This window comes from Mastomys coucha, unplaced genomic scaffold (genome assembly GCF_008632895.1).
Source record: "Mastomys coucha isolate ucsf_1 unplaced genomic scaffold, UCSF_Mcou_1 pScaffold20, whole genome shotgun sequence".
Taxonomy (NCBI): domain Eukaryota; kingdom Metazoa; phylum Chordata; class Mammalia; order Rodentia; family Muridae; genus Mastomys; species Mastomys coucha.
In genome coordinates, this window is record NW_022196903.1 from 117,052,071 (window position 1) to 117,068,139 (window position 16,069).

At 40.1% G+C, this 16,069-nt stretch overlaps 1 protein-coding gene and 2 pseudogenes across 1 annotated transcript in view; 2 read left to right on the plus strand and 1 right to left on the minus strand.

The window, feature by feature from the left end:
* LOC116098330 (vomeronasal type-2 receptor 26-like) overlaps nucleotides 1–12,798 on the plus strand; it is a 55,017-nt gene extending 42,219 nt beyond the window's left edge. The window contains exon 6 of the mRNA XM_031380971.1: nucleotides 11,894–12,798. Within this exon, the coding sequence (XP_031236831.1) occupies nucleotides 11,894–12,798 (905 nt within the window). The remainder of the gene's footprint in view (nucleotides 1–11,893) is intronic.
* Nucleotides 7,067–7,187, minus strand: LOC116100194 (annotated as a pseudogene).
* A 2,404-nt stretch (nucleotides 12,799–15,202) lies between the features above and the next one.
* LOC116100002 lies at nucleotides 15,203–15,627 on the plus strand (annotated as a pseudogene).
* Nucleotides 15,628–16,069: the final 442 nt, after the last annotated feature.

Genomic DNA, 16,069 nt, shown 5'->3' on the forward strand with positions numbered 1-16,069 from the left:
TCTGCTGTCACCTGAGATTTTTATCCTAGCCATTCTGACTGGTGTGAGGTGGAATCTCAGAGTTGTTTGATTTGCATTTCCCTGATGACTAAGGATGAACATTTCTTTAGATTGTTCTCAGCCATTTGGTATTCATCAGCTGAGAATTCTTTGTTTAGCTCTGTATCCCATTTCTTAATAGGGTTATTTGGTTCTCTGAAGTCTAACTTCTTGAGTTCTTTGTATACATTGGATATTAGCCCTCTATCAGATATAGGGTTGGTAAAGATCTTTTCCCAATTTGTTGGTTGCTGCTTTGTCCTATTGACAGTGTCTTTTGCCTTACAGAAGCTTTACAACTTTATGAGGTCCCATTTGTCAATTCTTGATCTTAGAGCATAAGCTATTGGCATTCTGTTCAGAAATTTTCCCCTGTGCCTATGTGCTCGAGGCTCTTCCCTACGTTCTTTTCTTTTAGTTTCAGTGTATCTGGTTTGATGTGGAGGTCCCTGATCCACTTGGACTTGAGCTTTGTACAAGGAGATAGGAATGGATTGATTTGCATTTTTCTACATGTTAACCGCCAGTTGAGCCAGCACCATCTGTTGAAAATGCTGTCTTTTTTTCCACTGGATGGTTTTAGCAGCTTTGTCAAAGATCAAGTGACTATAGGTGTGTGGGTTCATTTCTGGGTCTTCAGTTCTGTTCCATTGATCTACCTGCCTGTCACTGTACCAATACCATGCAGTTTTGTTTGTTTGTTTGTTTTTTTAATCACAATTGCTCTGTAGTACAGCTTAAAGTCCGGGATGGTGATTCCACCAGAGGTTCCTTTATTATTGAGAATAGTTTTGACTATCCTGGGTTTTTTGTTGTTACAGATGAATTTGCAAATTGCTCTTTCTAAGTCTGTGAAGAATTGAGTTGGAATTTTGATGGGGATTGCATTGAACCTGTAGATTGTCTTCGGCCAGATGGCCATTTTTACTATATTAATCCTGCCAGTCCACGAGCATGGGAGATCTTTCCATTTTCTGAGATCTCCTTTAATTTCTTTCTTCAGAGACTTAAAGTTCTTGTCAAATAGATCTTTTACTTGCTTAGTTAGAGTCACACCAAGGTATTTTATATTATTTGTAACTATTGTGAAGGATGTTGTTTCCCTAATTTCTTTCTCTGCCTGTTTATCCTTTGTGTATAGGAAGGCCTCTGATTTGCTTGAGTTAATTTTATATCCAGCTACTTTGCTGAAGTTGTTTATTAGGTTTAGGAGGTCTCTGGTAGAATTTTTGGGTCACTTAAGTATATATCATCAGCAAATAGTGATAATTTGACTTCTTCCTTTCCAGTTCGTATCCCTTTGATCTCCTTTTGTTGTCTAATTGCTCTGGCTAGGACTTCAAGTACAATATTGAATAGGTAGGGAGAGAGTGGGAAGCCTTGTCTAGTCCCTGATTTTAGTGAGATTGCTTCAAGTTTCTCTCCATTTAGTTTGATGTTGGCTACTGGTTTTCTGTATATTGCTTTTACTATGTTTAAGTATGGGCCTTGAATTCCAGATCTTTCCAAGACTTTTATCATGAAGGGATGTTGGATTTTGTCAAATGCTTTTTCAGCATCTAATGACATGATCATATGGTTTTTTTCCTTCAGTTTGTTTATATAGTGAGTTAAGTTGATGGATTTCCGTATATTGAACCATCCCTGCATCCCTGGGATGAATCCTACTTGATCATGGTGGAGGATTGTTTCGATGTGTTCTTTGATTCGGTTTGCAAGAATTTTATTGAGTATTTTTGCATCGGTATTAATAAGGGAAATTGGTCTGAAGTTTTCTTTCTTCATTAGGTCTTTGTGTGCTTTATGTATAAGAGCAATTGTGGCTTCACAGAACGAAGTGGGTAGAGTGCCTCCATTTTCTATTTTCTGGAATAGTTTGAGGAGTATTGGTATTAGGTCTTCTTTGAAGGTTTGATAAAACTCTGCACTAAATCCATCTGGTCCTGGCCTTTTTTTGGTTGGGAGACTATTAATGAATGTTTCTATTTCATTAGCAGATATGGGAATGTTTAGATCGTTGATCTGATCTTGATTTAACTTTGGTACCTGGTATCTGTCTAGAAAATTGTCCATTTCATTCAGGTTTTCCAGTTTTGTTGAGTATAGTCTTTTGTAGTAGGATTTCATGATTTTCTGGATTTCCTCAGTGTCTGTTGTTATGTCTCCCTTTTCATTTCTGATCTTGTTAATAAGGATACTGTCTATGTGCCCTCTAGTTATTCTGGCTAAAGGTTTACCTATTTTGTTGATTTTCTCAAAGAACTGGCTCCTGGTTTGGTTGATTCTTTGTACAGTTCTTTTTGTTTCTATTTGGTTGATTTCAGCCCTGAGTTTGATTATTTCCTGCCTTTGACTCCTCTTGGGTGAATTTGCTTCTTTTTGTTCTAGCGTTTTCAGGTGTGCTGTCAAATTGCTGGTGTATGTGCTCTCCAGTTTCTTTTTGGAGGAACTTAGAGCTATGAGTTTTCCTCTTAGGACTGCTTCCATTGTGTCCCATAAGACTGAGTATGTTGTGGCTTCATTTTCATTAAACTCTAGAAAGTCTTTAATTTCTTTATTTCTTCCTTGATCAAGTTATCATTGAGTAGGGTGTTGTTAAGCTTCCATGTGTATGTGGTCATTCTATTGTTTATGTTGTTATTGAGGAGCAGCCTTAGTCCATGGTGATCTGATATGATACAAGGAATTATTTCAACCTTCTTGTATCTGTTGTCCCCTGATTTGTGACCAATTATATGATCAATTTTGGCAAAGGTACCATGAGGTGCTGAGAAGAAGGTATATCTTTTTCTTTTAGGATATAAAGTTCTATAGATATCTGTTAAATCCATCTGTTTCATAACTTCTGTTAGTCTCACTGTGTCCTGGTTTAGTTTCTGTTTCCATGATCTGTCCATTGCAGAGATTGGGGTGTTGAAATCTCCCACTATTATTGTGTGAGGTGCAATATGTGCTTTGAGCTTTAGTAAAGTTTCTTTTATGAATGTAGATGCCCTTTGATTTGGAGAGAGGAATTGAGAGTTCATCTTGGTAGATCATACCTTTGATGAATATGTAGTGTCTGTTCTTATCTTTTTTGATCACTTTAGGATGAAAGTCGATTTTATTCGATATTAGAATTACAGCTTTTTTCTTTTACTCCATTGGCTTGGAGAATTGTTTTCCAGCCTTTTATTCTGAGGTAGTGTCTGTCTTTGTCGCTGAGGTGGGTTTCCTGTATGCAACAAAATGTTGGGTCCTGTTTACATAGCCGGTCTGATAGTCTATGTCTTTTTATTGGGGGAATTGAGTCCATTGATATTAATAGATATTAAGGAAAAGTAATTGTTGCTTCCTGTTATTTTTGTTGTTAGAGGTGGCATTCCATTCATGTGGCTATCTTCTTTTAGTTTTGTTGGAAGATTACATTTTTCCTTTTTCAGAGATGTAATTCCCCTCCTTGTGTTGGAGTTTTCCATTTATTACCCTTTGAAGGGCTGGATTTGTGGAAAGATATTGTGTGAATTTGGTTTTGTCATGGAATACGTTGGTTTCTCCATCTATGGTGATTCAGAGTTCTGCTGGGTATAGTAGTCTGGGCTGGCATTTGTGTTCTCTTACTGTCTATATGACATCTGCCCAGGATATTCTAGGTTCATAGTCCTGGTGAGAAGTCTGGTATAATTCTGATAGGCCTGCCTTTATATGTTACTTGACTTTTTTCCCTTACTGCTTTTAGTATTCTTTCTTTGTTTTGTGTATTTGTTGTTTTGACTATTATGTGGCTGGAGGAATTTTTTTTCTCGTCCAGTCTATTTGGAGTTCTATGGGCTTCTTGTATTTTCATGGACATCTCTCTTTAGGTTAGGGAAGTTTTCTTCTATAATTTTGTTGAAGATATTTACTGGCCTTTTAAGTTGGAGGTCTTCATTCTCTTTTATACCCATTATCCTTAGGTTTGGTCTTCTCATTGTGTCCTGGATTTCCTGGATGTTTTGGTTTAGGTTCTTTTTGCATTTTGCATTTTCTTTGACTGTTGTGTCAATGTTTTCTATGGTATCTTCTGCCCCTGAGATTCTCTCTTCTATCTCTTGTATTCTGTTGGTGATGCTTGCATCTATGACTCCTGACTTCTTTCCTAAGACTTCTAACTCCAGAGTAGTCTCTGTTTGTGATTTCTTAATTGTTTCTACTTCCATTCTTAGGTCCTGGATGGTCTTGCTATATTCCTTCACCTGTTTGTTTGTGTTTTCCTGCAATTCCTTAAGGGATTTTTGAGTTTGCTCTTTAAGGCCTTCTACTTGTTTACTCGTGATCTCCTGTAATTCTTTATGGGATTTTTTTGTCTTCTCTTTAAGGACTTGTACCTCTTTATCTGTGTTCTCCTGTATTTTTTTAAGGGAGTTATTCATGTTCTTTTTTAATTCCTCTAGCACCATCATGAGATTTGATTTTAGATCCAAATCTTGCTTTTCTGGTGTTTTGGGATATCCATGACTTGCTGTGGTGGGAGTACTAGGTTCTGATGAAGCCAAGTAGTCTTGGTTTCTGTTGGCAGGATTTTTGTGTTTGCCTTTTGCCATATGTTGATCACTGGTGTTAGATGTTCTTGCTGTCTCTGACATCCTCCTCCTGTGGATCTGTAAGCCTGTGTCAGTACTTCTGGGAGATTAGCTCTTCCTGGTAAATCCCAGGTGCAGATGGCTGTGGATCAGTTATCCCTCCTGAGGCCTGGGGTCAGAGCACACCTTGGAGACAAGATCTCCGCTTGAAGGAAAGGTTCAGAGAGGGCTGTGGGTCTGTTTTCCCTCCTAGGTGTGGTCTGAGGTAGAAATGATCCTGACCAGGCTTCCCTGTGGCTTGTGAGGCCTGTGCCTCCCAGCTGGTCCTGCCTCAGAAAGTCACCAGGGAGAAAATGGAGGATCTCACCCCGGTCCCTGGGTTAAAGCACTCCCTGATGGTAGGCTCTCCACTTGCAGGGAAGGGGCAGAGAGGGTTTTGGATCCACCACAGTCACTCGGAGGCTGAGAGCCTGAAATAAATCTTTACTTACCAAAGTCTATTTAAAATAATGTTTTTTGATTTTTTTTTTTGGTAGCAAAGTAGTGGTAGGCTAGACTAACTACTTCCTGAGTGCTGGGCATGCATACAAGCACTATCAAGTCCTTGTTCTTTATACTTTAATTTTTTTTTGTATTGGTTCTTTGTGGATTTCACATTATACACCCCAACCCCACTCATCTTTCCATCCCCTTGTGTCTATGCTCTTTCCTTGCAACCTCCCCCTCCCCCAAACGAAAAAACCCTCTTATTGAGGAAGCTGTAATGTGTCACAGTGAGTCCTATGGCATACCCTTATGTCTATGCTTCTTTGCTTGTCAATGTTCATTGCAATGACTTGTTCTGCTCTGAGCCTCTGGCTTATGCTACTCTTTCAATACTGGAACTTCACTGGGACTCCTCTCAGTTCCCATTGTTGTCCAGTTTCATGAGTTCCTATAGTTTTGGATATGTAGGACCAGCCCCTTCATGTACTCTAGAAGTTCAGAGTAGGGTAGAAGTGGGAGTGAGCAAATTCAAAGCACTGAATCTGGGCCTGAAATGTATCTGAAATGGTCAGCTTATCAGCTTTCCTACCTTCATGCCCTTGGGGCAAGCTCACCAGCAACTCCTACTAGGAGGACCAGCTCTACCCTGCTGCTCAGGTGAGGTTCAGGGACTGCTGAGCTGCAACTGGTGAGGGACATGGCCAGTTCTCCCATTATCATAACTCCAGGGTCAGATCTTCTACCTGCTATAGATGGCAAGGGACAAGAGAGGGTAACAGGGAGTCTGTCCTTGGTCAGCACCACAGGGCAACAGATAAGAGGCGGGCCTGGCTCTCCCACACTCATGCCCTTGGGGCTGGCTCACCTGCATCCCCCATACCCAGTGCCAGCTCTACTGTGCTGACTAGGCAAGGTTCATTGCCTGCTCTTCTGAGTGCTGTAGCAGGTATTGGGGATGAACAGTTCTCCTGCTCTGATGATCTTGGGCCAGCTCTCCTACCTGTTGTAGGTGGGAAGGGACAATGAAGAGGTTGTCTCTCCCTCATGCATGTCACCTCATGGATGACGAGTGCTGGACACTCTGCCATGGTCATGCCCATGGGGCTAGCTCAGCTGTGCCCCACACCCCAACACCAGGGTCAGCTCTATTGTGCTGCCCACAGGTGATACAGGGCTTTCTCCTGAGTGTTGCAGCTGGTGAAGAATAAAGGAGGAGAAGGGTATCTCCCCCTCATCCACTCCAGTGCACATGCACATAGACAAGAGGTATGGCTATGTCTCCCATGGTGTTGTGCATGACTCACCTTTAACTTCCAAGGTGTGCAGGGCCCACACTCCCACAGTGTCCAGGTAAGGGGTAGGACCATTTCTGCACAGCCTTCAGATATCAACATGTCCCTTGGTTTTAACCCAGACCAAGGACATCGAGCTGGCCTTGGTAACAGACTCTTGGTGCTTCAGGGTCACATAACTGGATGTGGCCTCCACTGGCAGCACAGGCCAGGACCCAGTCATAGTCCCAGGTGGTGACACCTTGTTCCTGATGGCTGTTTATCACTTCCCTCAAGTCTCCAGTTCTGCCTAAATTCATTGTGTTCACAGCTATTTTTATCAGTCTCTTCCATTTCTCTACCAGCTAATTGCTCTTCTCTGTGTTGCCCTGGGTCTCTGAGTGTCTGGGGTCATCCCAGGGGTAATCTCAGGAGCTATTTCCTGCTCACGCTTTATGGTGGGAGGCAAGCATTATCTCTGGCATGGTCTGCCCCCATTCCTCCTCAGCTCTACACAGAGCCTGACTCAAGGTCTGTCTTACTGCCCCAGGCTAGCCACCTGTCCAGGCATGATGGCACCAGTACTGTGGTCATCTTGGTCTTCTTCCTCATCAGAACTGTGGCCTTCAGTCCCAGAAAGAGTTCTTCTAGTCTCTGGCTTGCTCCTGCTCCTGGGAGCCATTGGGGCCTCTGTAGCACTGGATTGGTGCAAGCTCTCTCTTTTCAGGGAGGGTTAGGCTACTTAATCATAGGTCAGAACCCTGAAGGTAGCTTTTGCCTCTCTCCTCTCTGCCACCTACTGATGTAAGTGTGACACAGCAGCCATACCTGCAACCCTTCTAGGACCAGGCCTTGCTCTGCATTCTGATGAACTTCAAATACTACCATTTCCTCAGAGAAGCAATACACTGTTAGATACAATGCAAGTAAATATGTCTACCTCATATTCTCTAGGAATACTATCTTTTAAAAGTGCTTTTAGTTTTACCTAATTTGCTTGTGACAATCTTTCCCTCTTTCCCCCATGGCAGTATTTTCTGTGCCACCAACAGAAACCTGGTTGTTTCCAAGTATGTATGACTGAATATCTTTTTCTTCATAGTCTAACATCTACCAAGTATTGAAGTATGTTATCCTTGAACTTCAATAATTATACTTTTCATAATCTGGAGCAATAATTTTTTTGTGTGATGCCTTAAAATATTAATTTTGAAAAAACAGTTTGAGAGTGTGCAAGTTTACATTTAGTGAAAATCAGGAGTTTAATTGGGTGATATAATCCCATTTTACTAAATAATTCTGAGAAAACATTTCTGCCATCATAATGCACTTAACACATTTTTGTGCTGGGCATAGAAGCTAAAGTCTTATACATGCTAGGCATGTGCTCTAGACACAGCTGTAGCCACAGATCATGCAATTATCACCATAAAAATGTTTCATCACATGAACTAAATTCAATCACGCTCACCATATACCTTTTAAAATAGATTCAGTGTGGGTTCTAAGGCCCACTGTCTTTTCAGTGGCTGCTAATACTTTGTTATATGCTTTCTTAGAACATTACATCTGTTCTCCTGTTGGAGTCCAGTCAGTTTTATTTCCTGTGTATCACTTTTCTTCAAATCACCAATGTCTTGCTCCTATGTCAAATGATATATTCCTTAATATCCAAGGGGAGAATGAGTGGAACTGACAGCCAAACACATAGACTTTGGATCATGACCATGAAAAAAATTACTATCTCTGAAAACAACCTGAAAAAACCTGGTTTGAATTACTCTTTGGAAGAGAAATTAACAGTATAGAATGACCAATACTTTACTGGTATTTTTAGAAGTATTTTTGGGTCATATAAACTCATAATTGAATATGCAATTCTTTTCCCTCTTTCCTTCCTTCTTTTCTTTTGTTTTCTTTGGTTTTGTTTTCTTTCCTTTAGTTCTGTTTTCTCTTTTCTTTTCTTTCCTTTTGAGACATGGCCTCACTGTAAAATCTGTCTGACCTGGCCAAGAAGGTGGTGTGTAGACCAGGCTGGCTGGTAACCCTCCTGAGTGCTAAAATTACAAGGGTGCAGTATGAAGCCTTGCTGTAATTATTTTTCTAACTAAAGATGGGTCCCTTGCAAATGTCTTTCAGAGTGAGTGAAGTATAAGCTTAGTGAATAATATTTTCCATTCCACTGTATTTGTCTTAAATACTCACAGACTTACCTTTACTTGTATCTTTTTATTTTTTGTGGGTTTTTTTTTGGGGGGGGGGTTCTGTCATTAGTTTATTTTGTAATTCTGGTGGTGCTTGGAGTTTTTTTTTATTGGATATTTTCGTTATTTATATTTCAAATGTTATTCCCTTTCCTGGTTTCCTTCTCCCAGAAACCCCCATCACATTCCCACTTCTTCTACTTCTATGAGGGTATTCCTCCACCCACCCACACACTCCTGCTTTCCTGCCCTGTCATTCCCCTACACTGGGGCCTTGAGCCTTCACTGGACTAAAGGCCTCTCCTCCCATTGATGCCCAACAAGACCATCCTCTGCTACATATGTGGCTGCAGCCATGGGTCCCTCCATGTGTACTCTTTGGTTGGTGTTTTAGGCTCTGGGAGCTCTGGGGGGGGGGGTTGGTTGGTTCATATTGTTGTTCTTCCCATGGGGCTGCAAACCCCTACAGCTCCTTCAATCTTCAATTGTTTCTCTAGCTCCTCTATTGGGGACCTGTGTTCAGCCGAATGGATGGCTGCAAGCATCAGCCTCTGTATTTGTCAGGCTCTGGCAGAGCCTCTCAGGAGACAGCTATATCAGGCTCTTGTCTGCAAGTACTTCTTGGCATCCACAATAGTGTCTGGGTTTGGTGACTGTATACAGGATGGATCTCCGGATGGGGCAGTCTCTGGATGACCTTTTCCTTTTTTATTAAAAAACACTATGTGAATAAAATTACTAAATGCTAAATTGTTCTGTAAAAGTACAGGTAACTCAGGTAACTAAATGTATGTTATAAATATTTATTGAAAATTAAGTGCAAAATAATTTTTCCTTTAATAAACTTCTGATCAGAGTTCAATCAAGGATATTAAGGAACTCACTAAAACAACCATTTTTTTTTTTATCCTAAGAAAACCTATTCACCCAAAATGTATTGCCTTCAGCATTATTTCTAAAACAATGGTAAAACAATTTGGTAAAAATCAAAATGAAAGAGTCAAAAGAAAATATCACAGTTCCTAAACATAGATGTCAGGATATGTTAGGAAGTTTTATTTTCTATGCCTTCCTGTCAGAGGAAGTTCTAGTCCTCTGACAGTCTAGCTCTCTTCTGGAGGTAGCCGAGGAGGAAAGAGTATATGTGTGTGTGTGTGGGGGGGGGGAGGAGGGGCTGGGAGGGTGGGGAGAGAGTAGAAAGACTTGGTCTTGTGAGATATTTTGGGTTGCTTTTCTATAATAAAACATCTACCTGTCTTAAGTCTTAAGTTACTTTGCAGTGGTAGCTGGCTGCCTCTCTCAGTTCCTCTTGAGGCTGGAAACTGCAGCCTCTGGCATTTAGCAGCTCATAGCAAAACAGCTGGGGATTAAGGAAAGCAGCCTTTGTCTTATATCTGCAGGAACTTGGAGGCTGGAACTACCATCCCAGCCTGCTAGGGAAAGTCTCAGGAAGAAAAAGGGACACTTGGGAAAATGATTTTAAGCTTCATTTCTAGGCTTTTCTCCAAAAATTCTCTTCAAAAATTCTCTCTCCAAAAAGTTTTTCTTAATTTCTAAGTTCCCTTTAAGTTTCTAAGTTCTTCTGCTCTGCTGTCCTTCTCCTTCCTGTCTTGCTCTCTTCCTGCTTTGATGTCATAATGGCCTACAAAGTATTAATTTCTATTTTTTTGTACCTTTTCTATGGGAATAGATCACATGAGTTTTCCAACCATGTCCTTTTTTTACAAAAGTTCACTAAAAGCAAAAACATAAATTCAAATCATCAGTTGAATAAGGATTTCACAACAGAGATTGTTTACATATGTGTCCATTAAAACCCAACATATATTACCTGTCAGTAGCCCTAGAGGTTCACTGAAATTTAAAATCCATAATTTTTGTGACTAAGTTATTATTGAAGTTTGGTATAGATAAACACAGTTAATATTTTATTTTCTGTCCTTGCACCTACACTAAATCATTAGTTCTCTTTTCATGACCTTTAGTTAATTGTTTTACAACCTTTTGAAATGTGTTCTAAATTGTAGATGCCTGCTTTCTATCTCAGAATCAATTTGCTGGTGGCACTTGAAGACTAGCAGACTTCTCACTGTAGTTTTAATATCAGAGAGGACTTAATAGCATTCCTATTATATGGTGCTTAATAATTGCTAGTATAATATTGGAGATTCTTATAGAATCATCATTAAGAATTAAGGTATTATCTATTTGTCTAAATAGAATCACTACAAGAGAGTACATCTTCTTTAATCTCCAGAAATCTCTCCAAATGGGCTAATACATGGTGATATGTGTGTGTGTTTGTGAGTGTATGTCTCTCTCTGTGTGTATAATAACAGGAAAAGCATATTAACAACAGGAATCTTTCCTCATATATAATTCCTTGCGTCTTACCTAGTAGGGCAAATCCATGTTGACTTTATAGTCCATGGCGAAACCATCCCAGAAGGTTACCTGCTAGTCCCTAGCTTTTCCTAGATGTCTCCTGGAACCTTCCATATAATAACAATCAAGAGCTCTCAGGAATAAGAGCACCAAGGATCATTGTGGTAGAGAAGGCAGAAAGGTCATAAGAGCCAAAGAGGGGATATCTTTAAGGAAACAGAATTTGTCAGACATGACAGGGTTCATGAGCACATAAGCTCACAGAGGTATGCATTAGATCTAGCCAGACACACACAGGATTACTAACTCTCACCCCTAACTAGAAGCTATTAGCAGTTGATGGGTGATGGAGAGAAAGAGACAGGTTCATTTGTTTGTTTTTTTCAGATATGTGGTCCTGATAGGCTGCCTGTGTTATGGCCCTGCATTGATATGCATACAGGCAGCATTAGGGGAACTCCGTGGGATAAAAAAAGCAAGTGAAGTGGGAGAAAAAAATTGTTGGAGGGACAGAGAGAAGGAATTGCAGAGGGAAGAAATTGCTGGTAGACTTGATCAAAACACATGATAATGCATGTATGATGTTCTAAATAATTTTTAATAAACAAAGGGGACAAAAGGAGAAATAGTAAAAGCTTCAAAATGAACTTTTCTTTCTTTTATAAGTAATCAAATATAATTTTCATGTTGTCTGATTTCCCCTCAACATCATTTCTACATTTCTGATTCTTTCATATTGTTCAAGCACACTCACTTTCTGAATATTTTATGGATACAGTGTCATATATATTTTCTCTCATAAAAATTAACTTATTCATCTATTATTTTTCAATATCCTGGCTCAGTTAATATATCCAAGGACATTACCATTAGAATCAAACAATCATTCTGCACAAGATATATGTCTCATAGGTACATCTGGAGAGTGATGGGTGGAATGTAATCCACCAATCTGCCTTTCTTTCAGGTATGAATCAATGCATCAAGTGTCCTGAAGATCAATATCCAAATAAGCAGAGGAATCAGTGTCTCCCTAAAATTACAACATTTTTGTCCCATGGAGATACTCTGGGAGCAGTTTTGGTCTCTGTGGCCATTAGCTTTGCTGCCTTTTCAGCCATGATTTTAGGATTATTTATCCACTATCGGGACACACCCATTGTCAGAGCGAACAACAGAAATCTCAGTTATCTCCTCCTCGTTTCTCTAATGTTCTGTTTCTTTTGCTCACTAATATTCATTGGCCAACCTAGCGCAGTCACTTGTGTCTTGAGACAAATGATTTTTGGGGTTGTATTTTCCATTGCCGTTTCTGCTATCTTGGCAAAGACCTTCATTGTGGTTGTGGCCTTCAAAGCCACTAAGCCAGGAAGCAGCTTACAAATGTGGATGGTGACCCGACTCTCAAACGCTATAGTCTGCTGTGGTTCCATCATTCAAGTGTGCATCTGTGCAGTCTGGCTGGGAACCTATCCCCCTTTCCCTGATGTGGACATGCAGTCAGAGTTTGGTCAAATCATCCTGTGGTGTAATGAGGGGTCCACCATTGCCTTCTATTGTGTTCTGGGATACTTAGGATTTCTGGCCAGTCTGAGCTTGCTTATTGCTTTTCTGGCAAGAAGGCTACCTGACAGCTTCAACGAGGCAAAAACAATTACATTCAGCATGCTGGTTTTCTGCACTGTGTGGATTTCTTTCGTACCCACTTACCTGAGCTCCAAAGGCAAAACCATGGTGGCTGTGGAAATTCTCTCAATTCTGGCCTCCAGTGCTGGCTTGCTGGGGTGTATATTTCTTCCCAAATGCTATGTGATCCTACTGAGGTCTGGTGGCCGCTCGAGAAAGAAGTTCTTTAAGTTACTTTCTCCTTAAGACAAAGGAATTTATTGTGATTTGTATGAAATAAGCCATATAGGAATAGTCAAATGAGTGATGGGAAGTCAATATATTTCACCGAACAATGTCAACTTGAATTTAACCATGTGTCCCTGCTCACCTTGTTGCCAACTAGACACAGTTAACCAAGCCATCCCAGGTTATAGAGTTGCCAACTAAAAGTGAATTTGATGTTTCTTGAATAGAAAGGTCCTAGAGCTTTCTTGAATCACAGTTTTCTCATTTTTTTTAACATAATGTAACAAGACTGGGAAAAGATTAAGATTAGGAATGAGAGAAAATAATTTGAGTGGAAACAAAAGTAACAGATGTTTAAAAATGTGCTTCCTCTCTTTTAGTCATATACATGGCAACTCTTTATATTCAATACAAATTAACTTCAAAGTAATTATGAGTTCTCAAACTGAAATTTCATGGTCTGCTTCTCCCTTCTCAAGGGCTTCTCCAACAAAACACTGTGGCGTGTAAATTTCAGACTCTTAGGAGGGTTTTGTTCTCTTCTCTATGCTCAGGTGGAACAACACGGATGAGAGCTTAGGCAGAGTCCCAGGGGAAACCCTGAGCATATCCAACACACCAGTGGATAGTCTCCTGAGAGAGCAAACAGCCTCCATGGGAAGTGCTTTTCTCCATTAGAGTTAGGAGTTCCAAATTGTCTTCACATAGTGAAAGCTGACATAATTTACAGTCATTGGAATTTGTTTTCAAGGAGGGAATGTGAATGATGGTAGATGTGAGCAAAGAGAAGAGGTGTAAGGCCGGGACTCAACAGGACATGGAGAGTCACAGAATCACGCATCCTAGTCCATGTGGGTTTTCAGGTATTTCCTTTTATCTAGCCAAAAAATTGCTTTAAACATGATTAACAGATCACAGCAAGGGCAAACTCAAGTTGGAGCTTACAACATTGGGAGGATTCACTGCTCAACCATGGTAAAAAACAAGCTCAGAAATGGCTACATGACCAAAGTGGGTCATAGTTTTTAACTCTAGAGACTGTTTGCACACTGTAATATTGGACACAGTACCTTCATAAGACCAAGAAATATTTAAGGTATTCTGAGTCTACTTTGTGTTTCAATTATTGCTTATCGTTCACTTATGTGAATTTATTTCATATTGGACTGAGTTGCTTCTATTTGACCACAAATCAACACAAAATTTCCATTGGAATCTGCTTTGCTGTGGGCAAAATAAGTTTGTTCCAAATGTAGTACTTGGTGGGCAAATAACCGTTTGTGTTCAGTGTCTGAAACTATGCACTCACGGTGTCTTACCACCTTAAAGAGGAAGACACTCCAGTCTGAAAAGCTGCCAGACAAATTGACATCATGAGTATAAAGAAATCCCTGTTTTCTACAGCCAGTTTCTCTCTTGAAGCCACGTACCATTATGTCACAAGCCAAACAGAGCAGTGAGAAAAAAATAGAATGCTTCAGGGGCAGTTCCATGTTGATGTCAGGAATCTTACATCCTCGTTGGAGTTCATCTGAAACGTTAAGTAACTGTTCATCAAATATATATTACTAACTAAATGTCCAGATGTTCAAGTGTGTTATAAATGGCCACACTGTGGCAATCATTGTATAGTTAATAGAGACTAGTCATTATCCAGTAATCTCTCAAAAACAATATAGCTTTATTATTTGATTTTGAGTTATAAATACATGGCAGAATAATGTCTTAAAATCTCATAAATGCTTTAGAAACCTTTCATTATATAAGCAAGGAATCATTTTGTTCCACTTTCCTTAAGAACTCAAGAAGTTAGATATCAACAACTCAAATAACCCAATAAAAGAAATGTGGCACAGAACTAAACAGAGAATTCTCACAAGAGAAATTTCAAATGGCCAAGAAGTACTTAAAGACATGCTCATATTCCTTAGTCATCAGGGAAATGCAAATAAAATCAACTCTGAGTTTCAATATTATATTCATTAGAATAGCTAAGATTAAAACTTCAGGAGATAGCACATGATGGTGAGGATGCCTAGCAAGGGGAACACTTCTTCATTGCTGGTGGGAATACAAAGTTGAACAACCACTTTGGAAATCATTTGGTGGATTCTCAGAAAACTGGGAATAGTTCCACCTTAAGACCCAACTATCCCACTCCTGAGCATATCCCCAAAAGGTATTTCATGATCATACAAAGATACTGGCTTAACTATGTTCTTTGTAGTTTTATTTGTAATAGGCAGAAACTGGAAACAATTGAGATGTCCCTCAACTGAAGCATGAATAAAGAAAATGTGGGTGTTCTCAGCCTTCGCCCCGCAGCCGCCAGAGCCGCTCTCTCTCATGCCAGCACTGCCTCTCTCTGGCCGAACTCCAGCCAAAGCAGAAGGCGAGGTGGGGGGGAGGGGAGGGTAAGTAAGGAGATGCCCATACCCTGGCTCTAACAAAGCAGACTGCCCGCAAATCCACCGGTGGTAAAGCACCCAGTAAACAACTGGCTACAAAAGCCGCTCGCAAGAGTGTGCCCTCTACTAGAGGGATGAAGAAACCTCATCATTACAGGCCTGGTGCTGTGGCACTCCATGAAATCAGATGCTATCAGAAGTCCACTGAACTTCTGATGCTCGCAAGCTCCCCTTTCAGCTTCTGGTGCGAGAAATTGCTCAGGACTTCAAGACAGATCTTCGCTTCCAGAATGGAGCTGTTGGTGCTTTGCAGGAGGCAAGTGAAGCCTATCTGGTTGGCTTTTTTGAAGATACCAACCTGTGTGCTATCCATGCACAGATAACAATTATGCCAAAAGATATCCAGCTAGCACTCCGCATACGTGGAGAACGTGCTTAAGAGTCCGCTAAGTCCTTAAGAGGGAAAACATTTCATTCTCAAAAAAATTTTATTTCCTCTTCTTCCTGTTATCAGTAGTTCTGAATGTTAGATATTTTTTCCATGGGGTCAAAGGTACCTAAGTATATGATTGTGAGTGGAAACATAGGGGGACAGAACCAGGCATTGGCAGTTTCTCCATGTTCATTTGTGTGTGAACTTTTAATATAGATGCAAGATGTAAAGCATTAATGCAAGCAAAATGTTTCAGTGAACACATTTCAACAGTTCAACTTTACAACAATTACAAATAAACCTGTTAAAATTTTTCTGGACAATGCCAGCATTTGTATTTAAAAATAAGGAAATTTCTTATTGATGGCAACTAAATGGTGTTTGTAACAATTTATCATACAGTAGATTCCATCCATTCACTATACTTTTCTAACTGAGTTGTCCTACA